The following is a 22,050-nucleotide window of genomic DNA, read 5'->3' as shown; positions in this document are numbered from 1 at the left end:
AGCGGGTATGTCGGGATTGGACTCATTAAATATAGGAGTAATTGGTATTTGTTCACATATCATTTCAGGGTTAGTAGTATTTGATATAGACTCACTTAAATTATTGCTGTCTAAGAAATGGTTTAGAGAGGAACTTTGTTGTTGTGATCTAGTATATGAAGAAGTTGAAGTTTGGAGTTAGTTGGAAGCTGGCACATTGAGATGCAAAACGACCTGGTTGCTTGCACTTATAGCATAATGAATCTGTTGTAAAAAATATGCGATATTTTAAATCATCATGATTAATTTCTAATGTATCGGGAATTTGAAAGCTATCTTCTGGAGAAGATATGTACACCTGCCTTCGAAAACTAAGTATATGACTCTACGCTGGATCGGTTGCTCCAATTCGTAGGAATGTAAGGGGTGACATTAGCTGTAATCCAATAGTTTTAAACTCGGTTTCTAATAAATTATGTGGAATTGTGGGACTTGCGTTGGATAGAACAAGTCTTTGTGACGGGGTAACTAGCTTTATTACTGGTATTAATCTTAATAGAATTATGTTCTTTTAAAAATTTGTCTACAGCTGATTTACTTAATAAGTATACACAAACACGGTTGTTTGAAATTTTGAATGAAAAATTTATGTTTTTTGGATCTACAAGTGGTCCGAGTTCTAACAAATAATCTTGTAATTTGAGGCCCTCTATTGCAGAAAAGATAATTGCCTGATCTTTGCTAGGAATAGTTATTGGTGAGTGAGTCAATGCTGTGATGTATTTTTTAGTGTTTGGTGAGTTCTCAATCTCAATAATAACATTGACGTTATTACTATTCATTTTGGTCGTTTTCGATATTTCGGTTTTATCAATTCAGCTGAGTACGAATCTGTTTTATTTAAAAGTTGACGAGCAACCAGATTTTGATAATTGCTCTTTTAATTCTAACCAAATTATTAGGTTAGTTAGGACAATAATGTATTCAGTTTAATATCATGCAATCAAACAAAATCAAAGTTTTCTTTACTCACGTATGGTTTCCTGCACTTAAACAAACACTATAATCACTTTAGTAATAATTTTAACTTGTTAATTATCGGTTTTTACTATTACTATTTCAGAGCTATTTGTGAAACCAGTTGCTGGTAGCACGATAAGGTCAGAATCCCCTGTTTTTTTATTTTTCTTTTTATGTATTGGTATTATAATATCTACATTCCATTAATGTGGAATTTTTACTGTGTTCATTATGTTGCTTATTTATCTCTGTAGAAAATCTGTTTTTTCTTCTGCCATGTATCCTACCAATTTCTGGAGTCATGTTATCCTTGCCCACTGCTATAACTAGTTTAACCATTTCTATTCCCTCATTTAACTATTCTGTTTTTATGGGTTCTATCTCTTGCTCTTCATGTCTCTTTCTTCATCTAGATATACTTGTAGGTTAGCTCTTTAAAATATTCTCGTTATCTCTCTGCTATTTCTTTATATTCTGCTATTAGTTTTTTGTCTTTATCTTTTATATTGGTCATTTTGTGTACCTTCCTTTGTCTTAGCTGTTTTAAAATATCATAGAAATGGATTTTAATTTTCCCCTGCAATTTCTTCTCATTTTCTGCTTAAATTCCTCCCATGACTTATCTTTGGCTTATTTGACTGCCACTTTAACTTCCTTTCGAGTATTCTTGTAAGTTTCTCGGGTATTTTTGTGAATAGGTACCTCTTCCATTCACCTTTTCTTTTCTTTATAAATTTGCGGAAAAGAAGCAAATTGGCTTACACAATCTTAACAGAAGAAAAGAAATATCTAGATTTGAATACAAAGGAAAAACGTTATAGTATAACTAACAAGCCAGAAGAAAAATTCTGCCCTGACTAAATAGAGAATTAGGCTACGGCTCCACGAATGACAGATTGTCGCTAGCAGTAGCAGTAAAAGATTGTCGCTAGCAGTAGCAGTAAAATGTAGCTTGATAAATGAAAACAACAGCAGTGATACTGAGTGGCTCCACGCGCTGTAGATTGTCGCTTCGTTTTGAGACCGAGACGCGTCGTCAAGGTCGTGTCGCGTCCGAACAGATCCGGACCTATTTTTTAGCAATAATTTGTAGCGCGTTTGTGGCTCCACAAGCAGTAATTTGTCGCTTGTAGCGGTAATTTCCATTTAGTCAGATATTTTTGTTCTTGTTTTTTATTTCTCTGTGTTTGTTAAGTTGTTTATTTGTTTTTATAAATTACTTTAAAGTTTTTTCATACAATTTTGTGTCTCAAATCGTAACAAAAAATTATAAGTTCTAAGAAAGAAATAAATCCAATATTTTCTTTATCGATATTCTAGATAACAAAAATCAATAAACGGTTTCTTTTTCAATATCAATTTACCGTATCAAACTGTACTCAATAATAGATGCCATTATTAAACAAGAAAAAGTTGAATAGAGAGAATAAACAGTTTTTATTGATTTCCCGAAAATCTATTTTTTAGATTTCCTTCTTCGAACTGATGATTCATTTCTATATAAGTGGTGGTCTTATCATGTCATATAAATAAAATTTTAATAATTATTGTTTATAGTAAAATTTTATTATCCTTCAGTACTAATGGTTCGTTTTCAATAGCTTGGCGTGATTCATAAATAAAAGAATGCAACAAAGCAGATTTTATGTCGCATCAGAATCTTTTAAAATTTTGTAAAATAAAAAAGCAAGTTAGATATTGGAAAAGAAAGATTCATTACATCAACCCAATATGATAAATAAATATAATCGACATATGGGAGCCGTCGTCGTCGATCTATTTGATAATTCAGTAGCTAATTACAGAATACGCAGAGGTAAGAAGTGGTGGCGGCCCCTTTTTATTCTAATAAAAGTTAAACAGTTAAATATTTTGTTTTGTTTTATTTTTAGGTAGATACAAGTATGGGATTTTAAAATATGTAATTTTAAATCTTACTTTAAGGTAGGTAATTACTAATTTTTCTTCTTGGCTTAGGCTATCACGCATTGCTGTATCCTTTTTTCGTATGAGATCTTCTATTTCACCTAATAAAAAATTAAAAGAAGACACTGACATCCTGTAATATTCAAAAAACTTGTCAGGATATTCTTTTAATTTGTTGTGTAAAAGAAAAAAATTCCCTCTGTCTGTCTAGACACTAGAACAGGGTGAATCTACCATTTCCGTTGTTTTTAACCCTACGTCGATGGCACAATGCCAATATTAAAGCAACTTTTTCTTGAAATGATAGATTATCCATACTATATTATTGTATTATCGATGTGAATTTATTTTACTTATTTATTTATTTATTTTATCTGCTATATACACGGACATTATATAAACGGACAAGATACCACTGATTGTAGCTGCGTCTTATTAACGCTCATGGAGCCACTACAAGACCAAAACGCGGCGATATGCGCGCTGTAAACTGTCGCTCGTGGAGCCATGATTTTACTGCTTTACTGCCGCCGTAATTTTACTGCTACTGCTAGCGACAATCTGTCGCTCGTGGAGCCATAGCCTTAGACAGTAAAAATTGGTAACGAATAAAGGTACTTATGTGACACCGCTACTATATTTTTTCGGGCTTGTACGATACAGTTGTTGGTACAAAATTCTAAGTTATCCCATAACAGAAGTTATACTATAGTGTAACAGTAAATTTCAAGGACGACAAAATCTGTTATGAACAATAGATATTAATTTTTTAAGCTTGAGAAATTTCAATAGCATTTGTTGATGAAATTTTGTAGTTACAGTTTATTTATTAAGCAACTACTTACGTGGAGCAGCTTTATGTAAAAATAGTAAAAACACTTATTTAAAATTAATCAAAAAATTAAAAAAAAAATTGTCTATCCAAAATAGTTTTAGAATTAATTTTTTTTTAATCACAACTATTAAAAACGTATTCTTTAATGACCTTAAGCTTTTACAACTAAATATACATAATATCCACTGACCTGCTGTAGCTGCTGCAGCTTCAACACCATCTTCATTAACGTTAATAAAGGCCTTTTGTAGAACGAAGGAAACCTTTAGATCCCCTTCTTTGGAAATTCCAGTGAGGTCAGCTCCTTCAAAAATGTTTCTAACTCCAAGCTAAAAATATAATACTTTTACGAACATCTATTTAGGATATTTTTTTAACACCCAACTAAAGAGAAACTATTTTAAAAATACAAAATAAAGAAGAAATCACATAATGAAAATAAAAAAAATATATTGCAGAGAATATTAATGTGTAAACCTAAAAAAAAACTTGAAAACTGAAACTGAGTCACGTTGTTTTATAAACTTTCTCTTTTTCAAATGTTTATTACCATCATAGTTAGTAAATATAAAAATAGGAACTGTAACTTTTGAAAAAATATTATTGTTTTATACATAGGTAGTCTCGGTCTATTTTTTTTTATTAGAAAAAGATGTTGCATCCACCAAAAGGTTATTAGTGACGGATCAAAATATAAATAACAAAGTTATAACACCAACAGATTGTACAAAATGTTTATGGATCTGAGATAATTCACTATATTGTCACAGGAACAGTTTTGACCTAGAGTCTGTGGTAGAGCGTTTGGGATCTTGTAGCGCTGTCTTTCTTGGTTATATTTACTACAAATTGTTAAAAAATGTTCGACTGTTAATCGGAGGTTACACTGATCACATAAAGGTGGATTTTTCATTGTGAAAAGGTAGGAGTACGTTAATCTGGTATGTCCTAGACGTAAACGCGCAACCGCAATTTGTTCTCGTCTATTGCGCGACGATGGAAACCACTGAGACACATTATTTTTGATTTTATTTAGATTGGAATTAGTTTGAGACCACTCATTTCGCCACAAACACAACACTTTATTTTAAAAATAAGCTTTTGAGTCACTGGAAACACACTTGTCTATCGGCTCCGACAAATCACTTAAAATTGCCTCTCGTGCAGTCCTGTCAAGTTTCTTCATTTCCTGTAATTCCGACGTGTGAGGGAACCCATAAAAATTGGACGCTTCTTCCATGTTCATGAACTTGGGAAAGCTGGTATTTTAGCAACTTTTCAAAAGGATGTTTCGGAAAAATGTGTATTAATGAGTTTAGAGAGCTAAGGGAATCTGTTTTGCGAAAACAAGTGAAATTTTTTGAATTGTACAACTAATTGGTCTTTAGGTTTGTCTCCTTTAGACAAATAATATCTGGAGAATATTCAGATAAAAGAAGCTGTAGCATAGGGAGACGATGGAAAAATCCATCAATGTTCCATTGAAGTATCGAGTTGAATGGTGTTAGCAGATTCGGAGTTAGATGATACTGAACAATTATCTGCAGAAGACTCACTATCTAAGTCAGAAATCACTTTCCCTAAATGGTTGTGTAGTTTTTTTTTGAAGTTTTGTCAACTTGCTTTTTGTAGATCTATCATTTGCATATTGATAGCTGCTTTCTAAAAGATGGAGTAAGCCAGCCATATCAGTTGTAAATTCTTTAACGACGCTAATAGTGTCGTGGGAGCCTTGGACAGGAGCTGGAGCTGAGCGCAGTTTTTTTGGGTTGGAGGGTTTGGGTTTTGCAAACAGATTTTTTGATGAAATTACTGGACCTGAAGAAGACGTGTCGATCTCACCAATACTGTGTTTTATGGAAGAACTTGCGTTTTCGCAATTGCTATTAGAGTTTTCACTTAGATGCTGTGGCTTTATTACATTTGGAAGTTCTGGAGCAAACTTATTGGTAGGGACAGAAGTCGAGCTTGAAGTTTTATTTGTAAGATTGGTTGAAATGGTTGTTTCAGAAAATTGTGGTGATGTATCAGTTTCATTAGAATTTTCTGCAGTTGTATCTAATGAAAAACGAGCTGATATATTGGAGTATATTGCTTCCGAAGTTTGTGAAAACGGTATTGCCGCTGAATGAGGTTGATTGAAAGTGTTGCTATGAATAGGAGTATTAGTAATTTCTTTGTCATGGAGATTTGTAGGTGTAGGTGATATGCTCGGATTTGATAATGGACAACGTGATGACTGCTGGGTGTTTGGTACATTGTGTAGTGTACTTGTTGAAGCTGTTTGATTTGGTACTTTATCGTTTGACTCAATATGAGTTGATTCTGTTGCTGAACTGTTATTGCATTGGGATGATATGTGTCCTGTATTTTTGCAAATAAAGCAGGTGAGTGTACCTTGTGACAAAAATATGCGGTAAGGTGTTTGGTCGAAATTTATTAGAATAGAATATGGAATTGGTGATGTTATAGGGCTTATATAAACTTGCCTCCGAAAGCTCAATATGTGACTATATTCGGGAAAAGTCGAGCTAATTTTCAGAAATCTTATTGGGAAAATAAGCTTTAAACCGATATTCTGTAATTCTTCAACTAATACTTGATGTTTGTGATATTCGAACGTTGATTTACTGGACTGGATAGATCGGAAGGTGTGTTTACATTGTGTGAAGTCATTTTAAGCTGCGACGGCGAAGGTCTTACTCCGACTCTGGTAAGTGACAAACCAACCGCATGCTACTATAAGCTACTTATAGCAGCTAACCTCACAAAATGATTGTATGGTAGTGTATATTTATTATTTGACGTTTTCTTTTCACAATAATAAAATAATAATTAGGTATAGATGACTTACGTAGTAGTATCTAGTCGATAAACACTTTAATTTAAAAAAAACTACATATTTAATAAAACCACTTGTTTTTAATAAAAATTAGGAGTACAATATCAGTACAACTTAACTATACCTTACCAGTCTCGGTCTATTGTATTTACATTTATTTGTGTTTTGTCAAAAGTCATAAAAGTGTTAATTTACTTTACAGATATGTTTTCTTTGCAGAGCAGTCTCACGCCATGTCTTGTTTTTCCATTCTCTCTTACTTTTTTTACGAACTGAACAACTCTCATGACTTTTACTTCAGTCGTCAGAGACAAAAATATCACCAAACGTCTAAAAATCATACGAACTAGCTGAATTTTTCAGAAAATGTCATATTTACGACCACAGAAAGATGCAAAAAAAAAAATAATATTTTCAAACATTTTATTATAGACAGCTATTGCTGTCTTACATTTCTCGGCATTGTGTAATTCTGTTACATAAAGTACTCCGGACAATTAATTTTTGTGAAGTTAAAAAGGATGGACTTGCTGACTGAACTAAAGTAAAATTATGAATATGATATTTAAAAAATATCTTTATTAAAGCATCATAAAATACCTAAAATTTTAGTATTGTCACCTACGGGAGAAGACTTAGGATTCTAAATAATGGTAAAATAATTTGAAACCCATTTCATTAGAGGAAAGCATTCACTTTGAAGTATTTAATTACTTTCAATAATTAAACGAGAAAGTTGCAAGGTTGAATCAAAACCAGTCAGCAGATTATTAACTTAGAAATCAGATGAGACTATTTTGGAAGCTACAGGATATTTTTTAGAATATTGTGTAGAAAGTTGAAGCAAACACCTTTTAGCGAGAAAGGATGCAAACAAAGTACCACAGGTTTTAATGGTCATTTGATATGAGTTTAGTTCCTCTTTTGGAATAAATCGACAAACAATTTGCTAAAGTCGTCACTGGTTCAGATCTGTTAGAACCTATCAATACATCTTGGCTATGTCAGTAGAAACCACGTATGTATGCTGACAAAAGCGTAAAAGATTAGAAACATTACTCTGAATAATGAGACCCACCCTTTAAATATCATTAACTGATTTACCTGGCATAGAGAAGAAAAACCATTTAAATCTACTCGAAGTATGTTAGTGCAACTGTCTTCTTTCAAAACTGGGTAATGGAGTGAAAAAAAAATAAGTAAGTTTTTCAATTATATTAAAAGGTGACTTAATATAACCCATAATATGGATGTACTCTTGCATGAATAAAAAATATCTGTCCTTAAGAAAAAAATTAGATGATAGTTTTCGTTTAAGCTTATGGAATTGCTTTGCAGCATTATGCCTAGAGTCCTCCAGACCCTTGGATGAGTGCTTGAAGAGAATATAAACAATAAATCTACCTTTAGTGTTTCGCTTATTATTCATTTGACTCTCGATCTGTAAACATCGATACAAATTAGGCGAAAGTTGATAGTGGTGATTAAATCCGGCTCCGGCCTCGTTTTTTTGTCAATATCCTGTATCAAGTGGATATACTATTTATAAACTATTTAAAAATTAAAATATACAGTTTTAAAAATTAAAATGAGTGCTCCACCAGATATATCGGTGAGTGTTCCTTTTTATACTGCTACTGTTACTGGTCAACCTATAAATATTCAATATAAGCAACAGCAAATTCAACCAGAATGCCCAAATGTCCTTTTTCCACAAAATTTACAACCAAATTCAGCACAAATTTTCAATAACCCACAAACAACAATATATTACGTTCCTAACCAAGTACTATCACAATCTTCCTAAAACTGTCAATACAATCCTATAATAAATACCACATTATCTACACCCCAAAATAAAGCTTCTGATTCTAATAACAGAGTAACAAAAAACGTAAAATAATCTTACGACACCAACAGAAAACGAAGACACGGTAGTAACCAGCAATAAATTTCATATTCTACAAAATGAAAACAAAAACGACAACAATAATAGTACAAAAATACCAACAAAACTTCAGCAACCTCTAAACCCCAACAAATTTTTATATATGGTGTTACTTAATACAATAAAATGGTTAATAACCTATCGGAAGTAACAAAAACAGAGACATACTATTGTACATCATTAAAAAACAACACAATAAAAATAAATTCCCGGGATACTAAAACATACCGGAAACTGGTAAGACATTTAAACAGCAAAAAATTGTGCATTATACGTACCAAATGAAAGAGGATAGAGCATACAGAGTTGGTAATTCGTAATCTACATGATACAGTGCCCATTAATATAATAAAAAGTGAAATAGGAAAACATGGGCATTTAGTACGCAATATTGTAAATATAAAACAAAGAGTAAGTAAGGACCCTCTAATGACGTTCTACGTCGATATAGAACCTAATCAAAATATTGAAAAAATATATGAAATTCAATTTATAAACAACGCGAAAATAGTTATTGAGCTACCGTATAAAAAGAATAATAAGTATTGTCCAGTGTACCAGATGCCAATTGTATGTACACTCTACATACTGTAATAGACCTTATCACTGTGTCAAATATGGAGGCAACCATATGTCAGCCGATTGTAAAAAACCTAGGTACACACCTGCCATATGCGCTCTGTGCAATGGAGTACACACCGCGAATTACAAAGGATGCGTGATATATAAAGAGTTAATTAGCAGTAGAAACAGAGCAAGAGGAGTATATTCGCACAATCTAGCGAACAATTAACTGCAATATAACAGAAATACAGTACAGAATAATCCGAAGTTGAACAATCAAAATCACGTGACTTACCCACAAGCAACAGGTGGAACAAATGTAAATAATGTCCATAATAATACGAACTTATACAACCAAAATCATGCAACCTACGCTCAAATACCAAGTGGAACACATGTAAATAATACAAACAGTGACATGGGAGAGATGATGAAGAGTTTGCTTAACGAATTCAAAGCTATGTTTTCACAACTAATAAATCAAAATGGAGTGATCTTAAACATGCTTTACATAGTAATAAATAAATCCAGTAATGGAACTTATCAACTTGTACTCAGAGGACATCTTTGCAAATGCTCTATATGAAGCACAAGAAGGAATAAAAGGCAATGGAAAAATCGTAAACAATATCAGGTATGCCGATGATACACTACTGATTGCTGGCAGTAAAGGAGAACTACAAATTCTGTTAACCAAAGAAGCAAGAACCTCCTTCTGCGAGAAGGAGAAATATACGGCCTTAAGGTGAATGTAAAAAATACCAAAACAATGGTAATTTCAAAAAAACACACACCAGATATAAACATACTAGTCAACAGCAATCTAGTTGAACAAGTGAAAAAATTTAAGTATATAGGCTGTTGGATACATGAAACCTTAGACCAAGAACAAGAGGTTAAATGTAGAATAGAACAGGCAAGAAACATCTTTTTAAAGATGCGACAGTTACTCACTACCCAAATCTTGATTTATCCCTACGATACTGAATGTATACAGTGTACTATTACACGGCGTGAAAGCTTGGAGGTTAATAGTTAGCTCGTTACGAAGTTTAGAGAGCTTTGAGATGTGGGTATTTCGTCGTATGCTGAAAATTCCATGGACCGACCGCGTTATAAATGAAGAAGTTTTATGACGTATGAATAGAGAACGTGAACTCACAGAAATTGTCAAGAAGCGTTAAAGGTCTTATCTTGGACACCTATTTAGACACAACAGGTATAACTTCCTTCACCTTATTATAGAAGGGAAAATTGAAGGCAGACGCGGCCCGGGTAGACGACAAATGACCTGGCTGCGCAACATCAAAGATTGGATAGGATTAAACTTTCAAATTTTTTTAATTTTTGGCATCAAGATTTTTTTCGTTTTTCCTTTGCGTGAAGCGGTAGACGTTAAAGCATCATTAACCGATTGAAATTTAAGGTGATCGGATGTTGCGACAATTTTGTGACGGTTGATTTCCAGTTATTTAGTTTTTTCAATCGCCATTTTAATTGATTCCATTGCGCTAATTGTTTAGCAGTTTTTGCATTTTTTTACAAAACTTGTAAACAGTGGTCTTATATACGCTAGCTTATCAGACAATTTTCTTTCGTCTCGAGTTTCTAACTCATCAAGTTTAAGATCTTAACAAAAATAAAAAAACGTTGCTGCAAGATGATTAACCAATAAATTTCAACCCCGCTGCCATTTCGCTTCCACAACTCTTCTACTGATTACATCAGTATTTTTAGCAGAACATGCTATGTTATATATATCTTTCATTTGATCTATATATTTGTTCATACTTTAAACAATAATGTTGAAAATATCTTTGGAAAAAAACAAACTCCAATAATTATGGACAGAAATTTTTGCTGGTATTACATCCAGTTCGCAATCATCGCCATGAACCTCTTATTCAGTATCTGAATATAAAAGATGTTCTTCTATGGTGTCTACTTCATCCTCTGATTCAATGTCATCAATATGCTGCTCTGTGTCAGTTTCTACTTCCCCAAGTAACTCAACTAGACGACTTTGGTCCTTTTCATAACTCATTGTGCTCTAAATAATAAATTTAACTAGGCAAAATATAAAATATTAAGTACATGTTTACATAATAAAATACATAATCTCAGCAAAATTACTCACCACTTATTCCACTCTTATACACTCAAAATAAATTCCAAGAAACGAAAATAAAACAAGTCACGTCAAGTCTAATGAACGCAAATAGGCTATAACAATAAAGATAAAAATCTGAAAAAATTTTTTTTTTTCGACGGTCGATGCAATAATACATATTAGTACAGCACGCTCTTGGTACCTTAATAATATTGGTACCTTGGTACCTTACTAATCTGGCAAAAGTTTTTGGCTCGATGGTCGATGTAATAATAAATAGTGTATTTTTATGTATGAGAGAGTAATAAAACAATAAATTATGTATGCAAATCCCTAAACTGTTGATACGGGTGACTCAATGAAAAACAGATATTTGTCAACAAGTTTACAGAAGTATATAGGAAAACAATTTTAAATTGAGTATGACCACCAGGTATAAAGGTTGGAGCAGAATAGAATACAATAGTTGTGAGCGTTACTAATCCCTAAATAAGGTTGCCAGTGTCGGAGTGATGGAGGTTAACAGGTACTAATGAATTTGCAAGAAATGTAAGATGTTTATTTTATTGGTTATATATAACCAATAAAAGTTTAATAAGTACCTACCTATTTGCAAAATAAAGTTTAATTCTTTAGATAAAATAAAACGTTTTATTTTATCTATTTGCAAAATAAAGTTTAATTCTTTGCCTATTTGCAAAATAAAGTTTAATTCTTTAGATAAAATAAAAGTTTTATTTTATCTGAAATGAGTGCATTCCACGAAGTAAGGGTTTCAACAATCAAACATTTAATTCTTTAATTCCAGGAATCTACGACAGTAATTGACTAGATAATTACCTTCTAAACTTATTCCACAGAAAATGTGATAGTGGGTTTTTCCATTTTGTATATAGGAAGGTCCAAGTGGCGTATTCAAAATTCTTAACAGTTCACTAAAAGTAGGTACTTCAGTTGCAAGGTGTAGTTTATTGTGTATACTAGTGTTATGGAAAATTTGGAAGTGCCGTGTAAACGCCGAAAAATTGGTCCTCTAACAGTTAATGAAAAAACATTAATATTTAATTGTTTTAAATCATTTACAGACAAACGTTTATGTGAAAGTGTTGATGAGACCGTAGAGTTAGTTAGCAGTACACTTGGTGTTGGGAAATCTACGATTTACAGAGTTATTAAAGAAGAGAAATGTGGTAGTTTTCAAATGCCACGTAATGCTCTAGGGAAACCAAAATTTCAAATAGAATATCATTTTAAAGAAGGACTTCGACGGAAAGTGCATGAATTCTTCTTTAGACAAGAATTTCCAACATTGGATAAAGTTCTTGTCTCAGTTCGAGATGATAAGGATTACCCAGAAATGAGTCGAAGTACGTTATGGAATCTTTTAAAAGAAATAGGCTTCCGCTGGAAAAAGAATCCCAGAAAGTCTATTTTATTAGAAAGAAGCGATATTGTCATATGGAGAAGACATTTTCTAAGAACCATAAAGGAAATGAGAAACCAAAAAAGAAAAATATTTTATCTTGATGAAACATGGATCAACGAGGGTCATACACCAAATAAATTTTGGCAGGATGAAACTGTTACAAGTCAAAGGCACGCTTTTGTAAATAACTTATCTACTGGTTTAAACCCACCATCAGGAAAGGGACGCAGGCTGATAATAGTACACATTGGCAGTTCAGACGGTTTTGTTGAAGATGGTTTATTAACTTTTGAATCAACTCGTACCGGTGACTACCATGAAGACATGAACGCTGATGTCTTTCAAGAATGGTTCGAACAAATGATATATCTTCTTCCTAAGAACTGTGTAATAGTAATGGATAATGCAAGTTATCACTCCAGACTTATAGAAGGACTGCCCACAACCAAGTGGTTAAAAAAAGACTTGCAGAATTGGCTGAGTTCAAAAAATATTACGTACCATCCCGGATCTATAAGAAAGGAACTTTATTCGTTGTGTGCCCTTCCTAAAGAAAAATTTAAAAAATACGAAATTGATGAAATTGCCAAAAATCGTGGAATGACAGTACTTAGATCCCCACCATATCATTGTGAATTAAACCCGATTGAACTGGTATGGGCACAGATAAAGAGTGAAGTTTCAAGAAAAAATACCACTTTTAAAATTCATGATGTTAAACAGTTGTTTTTGGAGGCCGTAAATAATGTAAAACCTGAAAACTGGGAAAAGGCAGTAAATCACACTATTAAAGAAGAGGAAAAAATGTGGAAGCTGGATAATATTACTGATAAAATGATCGAGCCAGTTATTATAAATCTTGGTTCTGAAAGTTCATCTTCTGAATCTGATTTGGATTTGTAACAAGTAGCTGTAAGTTTTATATTAATATTTTTATTCATCTATTTAACATAGACATACCTTAGACGGTTTTAAAAACTCTTTTTCTCTTTTGTAATTTTTAAAAATTAAAAAAAATGTGAATTTTTTAAAACCCTTTTTAATGTAGGCCAGTCAGTTCTAATATAGTGTGTGATAAAAGAGGTCACTTTTGTTTACATACACATAACACTTTATAACACTGAAATAATTCATTTATTTTTTACAATTATTCAAAGTAATTTTTCAATTAATCTTGAGCACGCCCATGGAGTGGTCGGAGCTACCAGTTAAAATTATGCTAATTACTCTCTCGTTCATAAAAATAAACTATAGTAAGGTACCAAGAGCACGAAGTTCATAGTTAATACCCCACTCTTTTTATACCGTCTAGTACGAAGCTTGGCGCCACTGCAGGGTTAAAAATAACATTCTTCGGATGTATATCATGTATGCCGATAATATGGATAGACTAGTAGTCAAAATAAAATACGAAAAGAGAATTTAGCAGCGATCACCAATCCGACGAAAAAATGCAGTCGAAAAGTGACGAAACACGAACTTCGTCAATGTGGTACGCGCAAAGATTAGGATATAATGAGTGTGAATATTTATTATTGTGTGTGCGTGTATGTGTGTGTAAAGGAAAGGGATGGCTTTAAACATAGTCTATTAGCCACAGGATTAAGATTTATTATTACTACGCATATCCTAAGATGTGCTGATTTAAAGAGATTTTTTTCTTGTATCCTTATTATTTTTGCCTTTTAATTGCCTTTGTAAAAGCTCCATAAAATTTTATCACTTAAAATTTTTGTTTTATTTATTATTAAAATTACTCAGTTCTCCTTAAGCATAACTAATTAAAATTGATGTAAGATTATAGCCAAAATTATTAAATTGACGATTACAGATAAAAGTTAAAAATATATATAAAAAAAGAAATATTCTCTACATACCGACTGCAATATGGGTTTAAAATCAATTTCGGTCTCGATTTTGAATTTGGGTAGGGTGATGGCAACCCTAGCATATTTCAGTTCTTGGGAAGCCAAGTATAGTCCTAAGTTTTTTTCTGCAGCTACCAGTCCATCGATTTCGTCGGGTAAAACAAATGTCATACTAATATTTCCGTTGATAAATCCAAGTTCCAAAAATTTGGCTTTAAGTTGTTCATTATATGCATATTTGGCATATGCTTCGGTATACATTGTGGGTATTTTTTTGGATTCAGTAGATGAGCTGTGGAATATTTTATCAGTGGTTTTTCTTGCAGAGAAAGGATTTTCCCATTGTCCCGAGAAGTATAAAGCGTTGATTAATACTAACTTTGTAAGACCATTCAATTGTTGCGGACCAATGAGATTTTTAATTGTGTAGTTAGTTTTTTCTTCGACCCAGCTATTCATCAAGTTAGCGGCCTTTACTGACTTGGAAAAGTCTAGGTTCTCTACTTCGGCGTCATAATTATTAACAGCAACATCGTTAAATTCACTCCTGATTGAAAAGTTTGGAGCTAAATAAATTTTGTTTGCTAATTTCAAATTATACGCATCTTTATTTATATTTAGGCCAGATGTTATTTTGGTGTATGCTTTATTTATATTTTTTATGTTTTGGGGTAAGTTTAAGCCTTTTAACAATTGTTTTCTTGTAGTTCCTCTAGCTCCATTTGCAAGCAAGGACAATATGACTTCTGCAGATATTCCACTAAAAATAATGTTATCCTTGCATGATATTTTCACGAGTTCCTGTAACATAAAAACTGGGTTGTAACAAAATATGAACAAGCAAAAATGCAATATTAAAATGTTATTTAAAATAAATAAAATGTAAGTAGCAGTCGTAGCAACAAGTTACTAAAAATAATCATATAAATATATCATACAAATAATCAGAAACATTTACAATAAATGGAGGCTTAAGACAGGGAGGAGAACTTAGTCCAACACTAATCTCGGAAGGAGTATTTGCTGATGATTTGGTGCTTATAGCTAAAATCAAAAAAGAATTTCAGAATAATTTGGAAATATGGATAGAAGTACTTATTGAAAACGGAATGAAAAAACATATTAAAAACAGTTATGCAGAAAGAAGAAACAAAAAAAGAACTTAATGTAGAAATTAAAGGAAGAAAAATAGAACAAGTTAAAACTTTTACATTCTTAGAGGTAATAATAGAAGAAACAGGATCTCTAGAAGCAGAAATCAATAGCAGAGTAGAGAAAATGCCCCACCTGTATCATACAATAAACAAAAAGTTTATATGCAAAAAAGAAATATCACAGAATACAAAAATAAACTCTATTAGTACAGTTTAGAGACCTGTCCTGCCTTTTGGCAGCGAATCATAGGTGCTAACGGAACGGCAAAGGAGCAATATACAAGCTATATAGATGAAGTTTCTTCTAAGAAGAGTTAAAGATGTTACCAAAATAGATAGAATAAGGAACAGAGATATAAGGAATAAATTGAAATCTCAATCCACATTGGAATTTATAGAAGAGAGGCAGCTGGTGTGGGTGGGTTCATTTACACCGGATGGAGGATACCGTAATAGTGACAAGAGTGTGGGAAGCAAAGATATTGACTAACTAAAAAAGGGAAAGAGCAATATAGATATGGAATAAAGTAGTCAGGAAGATATTGGAGAGTGGAGGAGTGTCATGCACAGACGCAAAAAGGTTGATGTTGTCGACAAACGAAACAGCTAATAATGAAAGAAATTATTTGTTAAATTAGTTAAGTTTGGAAATTAAACCTTAGATCATCATATATTATGGTGGCAAGAGATATATATATATATATATATATATATATATATATATATATATATATATATATATATATCTTGCCACCATAATATATGATCTAAGGTTTAATTTCCAAACTTAACTAATTTAACAAATTTCTTTCATTATTAGCTGTTTCGTCTGTCCCCAACATCAACCTTATAGCAAACCATATCAAATATGGGGATAAAAACTATGAGGAAACGCTTTTGAAATGGCTTGATGACGTAGATGACGACATAAGCGAAGTTGAATCAATTTGTGATGGAAATGTTGCTATTGACAGCGATCACGAAACGGAATCGGAAATAGAGGGTAAGTCAAATCTCTTGGAACTATTATGTATGTATTGTACTAAAGTTCGGTGTTACTCTAGTATGTGGTCTACCTAGAGGGTGCGATCTACCTGATGCACAAAATAATGATATGCAAGAAAAATCTTGTGGAAAAATTAATTATTCACAAGTAACAACTATTTTACATTTATTTTGGGGCAAAATCAATGTAAAATGAAATGAAAGTAAATCTACCTTGCCATGTTATTTGAAAAGAGGGGTTCATATTTGTGCATACCCTGGGAAAATATTAGAGTGTTATTTGCATATTAGTAAAGAAAATAAATTTGCGTAGTTTATTTTATATTCCTAAATAATAGTAGTATAAATGTTTATTGTACTTAGCAATAAACAGTTCGTCTACAATGGTGCCTTTCATTATTGTTTGCAAACCCTTCTGAGAAAAGAATATGGTGATTAGCAACACATGTATACAATACCAAAAAAAAAACAATCTTTACAAAGTGAATAAAACGGATAATGTTGAAGAATTATTTATTGAAAGTATTGATATGTAAAATTAAAATAGAAATTCTTATGATTTATGCGTTTTGTTCACTTTGTAAAGATTTTTTTATCGAATACAGCGTATACACCGCATCCCTGGGTAGACCGTAAGCTATAGTAGAAACGCGACGGCAGACCGCATAGTATACCATTACCTAAAGTTGAAAATGAGGTAGAACAGGCTTGTAGAGAAGATAATGTTGACCAAAGCAGTGAAGAAGACGATCCAGAGGAGACAGGGAATTATTTCTATGGTAGAAATAGATACAAATGGTCAAAAAATCCTCCCACTTCAAATAGAGGCCGGCGTCCACAGCAGAATATAGTTTTACAGTTACCTGGATTACGCCCTGCAGCTAAAATTGGAGATAGTGCAGACCCTTTGCAGGTTTGGAAGTTATTATTCAGTGATAATATTTGCAACATAATTCTTAGATGGACGAATGTGAAAATCGGCAAAGAAAGAGCCAAGTACAGAAATCAAAATTCACCTTCTCTCAAAGACCTTGACATAACAGAACTTCACGCATTTTTGGGATTTTTAGCATTTACATGCTTATTTAAATCAAACAATGAAAACCTAGATACTATTTTTGCTACTAATGGAACTGGTAGAGAAATAATGAGATGCATTATGTCAAAAGAGAGATGTGCATTCCTTTTGTCATGTTTGCGATTTGACAATCCCGAAGACAGAAATGAGAGAATAGTGTTGGATCCAGCAGAACCGATTTCAGAAATTTTTAGTGAATTTATTAACAACAGTCAGGCATGCTACACTGTGGGAACTTCAGCCTGTATTGATGAGATGCTAGTGGGATTCCAGAGGTCGATGTCGCTTCAAAATGTACATACCGAGTAAGCCATTAAAGTATGGTATAAAAATTATGTGTTGTACTGATGCTCGAACTAGCTATTTATTCAATGCTTATATATATACGGGAAAAAATTCTGACGGTATTGGACTTACAGAGGAACAGAAAAGATACAGTAAGCCGACACAGGCTGTTATGCGCTTAACTACTCCTCTCTATGGGACCAACAGATCTATAACCTTTGACAACTGGTTTACATCTATAGAACTGGTAGAGGTATTGAGAAGTAAAGGTCTAACTTGCATTGGAACTCTCCGTAAGAATCGTAAAGAAATTCCTCCTATCTTCTTACCCACCAGACGACGAGAAGTGGGAACGGCAATTTACGGATTTACAAAACACTTACTTTACTTTCACACACAACACATAAAAATAAAGCCGTAATTTTGGTATCATCATCTCATCACGCAGCCACTGAGGATACAGATACTAAAAAACCACACATAATAGTGGATTATAATTCAACAAAGGGTGGTGTCGATTCAATGGATGAAAAATGTGCCAAATTTACAAGCAGTCGTCGAACTCGCCGTTGGCCTATGGCTATATTTTTCAGAATGTTTGATATAAGTACAGTAAATGCTTATATTCTTTATGAATCTTTTAAAAATAATACTCATTTAGAAAGGCCCAATTTTATTGAAAAACTGGCATTTCAACTTATCCAACCTCAGCTACACAGAAGACTAGAAAGTTCCTCTTTACCTAGAACACTAAAGTTGTGCATATGCGAGATACTGAATATAGATGAACCTCAACAGCGTCCAGAAGTAAGAGTGGAAAAATTAGAAAAAAGGAAGGACTGTTCTTACTATCATTATAAAAAGAAAAGAAGAACAGCTTATGTCTGCTTTCATTGTCAGAAACCAATTTGTTTGGAATGTGCGAAAAAAATTTGTTTGGAGTGCGCTACACTCTACCAACTTTAGTGACTGTCAGTTTTTTTTTTGTGTGAACATTTTTTAAAAATATTATTGTTTTAATGTTTCTTACTCTTTACTTAACCCGATAATAAATTTTTATCAATATAGTTTAATTTGTTTAATTTTTATCACATTTTTTTTCAGGCGTAAAAATGTCCACAAAAAACCGATCCATTCTTGTTATAATATTTTTTATTTTAATAAATACGGATAAACTATATTAATTACTGTATTTTTTGGATAACTAATACTTTCAGTAAGTCATTGCAATATTTTTTTGCATCAAGGTATATAAAAAACAAAAAATATTCACTAAAATGTTAAACCCGTCTGTCAGGCGGTTAGTTAGTGTTTACGCCATTGATTTAAGGTGTTAGTACTTAATTAATATGTAAAGAAGAACTATTTGTTTATAAAACAAAATATTATCAGTAACATTTATTTAAAATTATTAACTATTAAATATTTTTTAATCTCATTGCTGCCGTTCTGATATCAACATAGCACACCTGAAATAAAATATAGTATGTTAAAGTATAAGTGGATATTGAGGTCTTTAAAACACATGCGATTTTACGAAGCGACGGCGCCGCCGGAGTGTTCGGAATAGAGCAAGTGTTTTAATCGTTATCTTAACTTCAATCAATTTAATATTAACATATCCAATGGTAACTACGAACTTACTGTCTGGTTGCTAAGGATTTTGACATGTCTTCACAGCCTACTTGATTTTTGGCAATTAATGAGTACAGTCACTACCACTTTATTTTATTGTATTGTTGATTTAGAGCCCATTACAAAGTCATTATCATTTAAATAAAATTGGTTATCTTTAATAGATAAACAATCTACCTTTTGTATCGTACAATAATAGTCCACTCCATTCGAGCATTTGTTGTAATTATGTTATTTCTTTGTCTTTAAGTTTGATGGTGATGGGATTCATACTATGGTACTCAGAAAAATATGCTCTTTCTTATATATATATATATATATATATATATATATATATATATATATATATATATATATATATTTAAATTTATAATTTAAAACAAGAAATCAGTAAAATTATTATATATATATATATATATATATATATATATATATATATATATATATATATATATATATATATATATATATATATATATATATATATATATATCTACGGCATAAAGTGGACTCCGCCCATGTTAAAATTCAGGTTTAATTGAGCTCCGTGGTCAAGTGGATACCGATATACGGAGCTCACTTGACCATTCCATAATATTGGTTCTGTCGATTCATCAACATGTATAGTTTAATAATTTATAAAAATTTTTTGGAGCCCGTAAATACCCCTGTATCATAAATGTATATCGTTTAGTTCACGTGTATATATTATAGGGGTCGTACAGATCTTCTTCAATGTATATTTGAACCATACGTTTATCGGTTTAAGTAAGCTCTAAGAGTTTGGCAACTGTGTGATTAAACCGTATATTTTCAACACATACCCTGAACGGTTCATATGGGCTCTTTATTTGTATCTACTGTTCGTAGACAGTGCAATCTAATACGCATTACACTGAGTAACAGAGGATATCTTTTTACCTGGTATAACTACGTACTAAAAGGGAACTGGTTCTTTAAAAACAGGTATATAGATACAAAAGGATTTGGGCTTATTATTTAATGAAATATTCGCTTGCATAGGAAATTTTATTTTTCTGCATTTTTAAAAATGTTGTTCTTTTATTAAATATAATTTTATTAGTTCAATGCCGAACTCGATGTTTTTTTTTTAATTAAAAAATTTCCTAATATATTTTGTTTACGTGAGTATGTCTATGTACGTTTTATGTAAGCATCCGATTAATAAAAAGTAATTTTATTTCATCCAATCTTCTGCGATATCTTGTATAAAGCTTTTTTATTATTTTAGTTCTGGTCTTATTTGTGTACTACATGATATCTCGATAAAAGGTTATCTCAAAATAAATATGGTTAAGAGCTACAATAGATATTTTTGTGTTAAAATTGGTAGTAGTGTGCACAAAAAGAAAGAATAGTTAATTTGTCTAAAGTGGTATATTCGGCAGCAGATGCATATAGTGCAAGCGTCTATGTTTTAAGGGCGGAAGGATGTGCACCTCATTTTTAGCTAACAAGCTTGCGAACAATATTATTTCTGGTCCTCAATTTACCTTTTAGTTTTAAACAATAATCTGTGACTGACCCCGTGCGATACAAACTATTTTCAAGGAATTTATAGGGAGTCTACGTTCAACAATTTCATGACATTATTGGATGTTCAATTTTGTGAAAGCGTCTATGTTAGGGAAATTGAAGGAGCACACACGAGCTTTTCAGGGGTTTTGGCTGAAAATTGATTCATAGTTTATTTGTATTGTGCAATAATAGGTGTATCGTCTATATAATAGAAGTCCTAGTATCTACCGGTATGGATCGTTCGTTTGTGTAAATGTTATACAGTGTAGGTGTCTTTATGCTACCCCAAGCGAGACCGTTCTTCATCTGCTATTCTTACCATTGAGTGATACAAAAAATATTCTCTTGTGTAGGCATACGCAGACAATATAAGTGAGTTTGTTATCTAAGGGGATACCATATAGTTTTTGAAAAAATATTCTGTAAGTTAAGGTGTCGTAAGCGGCATTTAGATTGAAAAATACCACCACTGATACCCGATATTATTCGTACCCATCTTTGATTTAGTATTTGTGATGTACATCACTTTGAATAGCTGACAAAATAAAGATATTGGCCAATAGTTTTTGTGGTCGTTGGAGTTTTTGCCAGGTTTAAGCAAGGTAACAACTTTGGCTTGTCTCTAGACTTTGGGTATCTCCTAATTTGAATACAGTTGTTCATCATCTGGATAAGCCATTGTAGTGTTTTTGGTCCAGATTTCGTAATAAGCTTTGTGCTCAGATGCTCAATGTCGGTATTTGTATTATTTTTCATTAAATATGTAGATGGTAGATCCAAGCTCAAAGCTTTTTCCGATAGAAATAGTATGGCTATATCTATAATGTGGTTTTCAG

General features: G+C 32.2%; 1 protein-coding gene across 1 annotated transcript in view; it reads right to left on the bottom strand.

The window, feature by feature from the left end:
* LOC140434823 (antichymotrypsin-2-like) overlaps positions 1–22,050 on the bottom strand; it is a 45,985-nt gene that overhangs the window by 4,290 nt on the left and 19,645 nt on the right. The window contains exons 2-3 of the mRNA XM_072523384.1: positions 14,528–15,319; positions 3,951–4,089 (exon numbers count right to left, since the gene is read on the bottom strand). Of these exons, the coding sequence (XP_072379485.1) occupies positions 3,951–4,089; positions 14,528–15,319 (931 nt within the window). The remainder of the gene's footprint in view (positions 1–3,950; positions 4,090–14,527; positions 15,320–22,050) is intronic.

Source organism: Diabrotica undecimpunctata, chromosome 2 (assembly GCF_040954645.1).
Source record: "Diabrotica undecimpunctata isolate CICGRU chromosome 2, icDiaUnde3, whole genome shotgun sequence".
Lineage (NCBI taxonomy): Eukaryota > Metazoa > Arthropoda > Insecta > Coleoptera > Chrysomelidae > Diabrotica > Diabrotica undecimpunctata.
The sequence above is the reverse complement of the archived record's forward strand: the minus strand, read 5'-3'. Positions and strand labels throughout refer to the sequence as shown.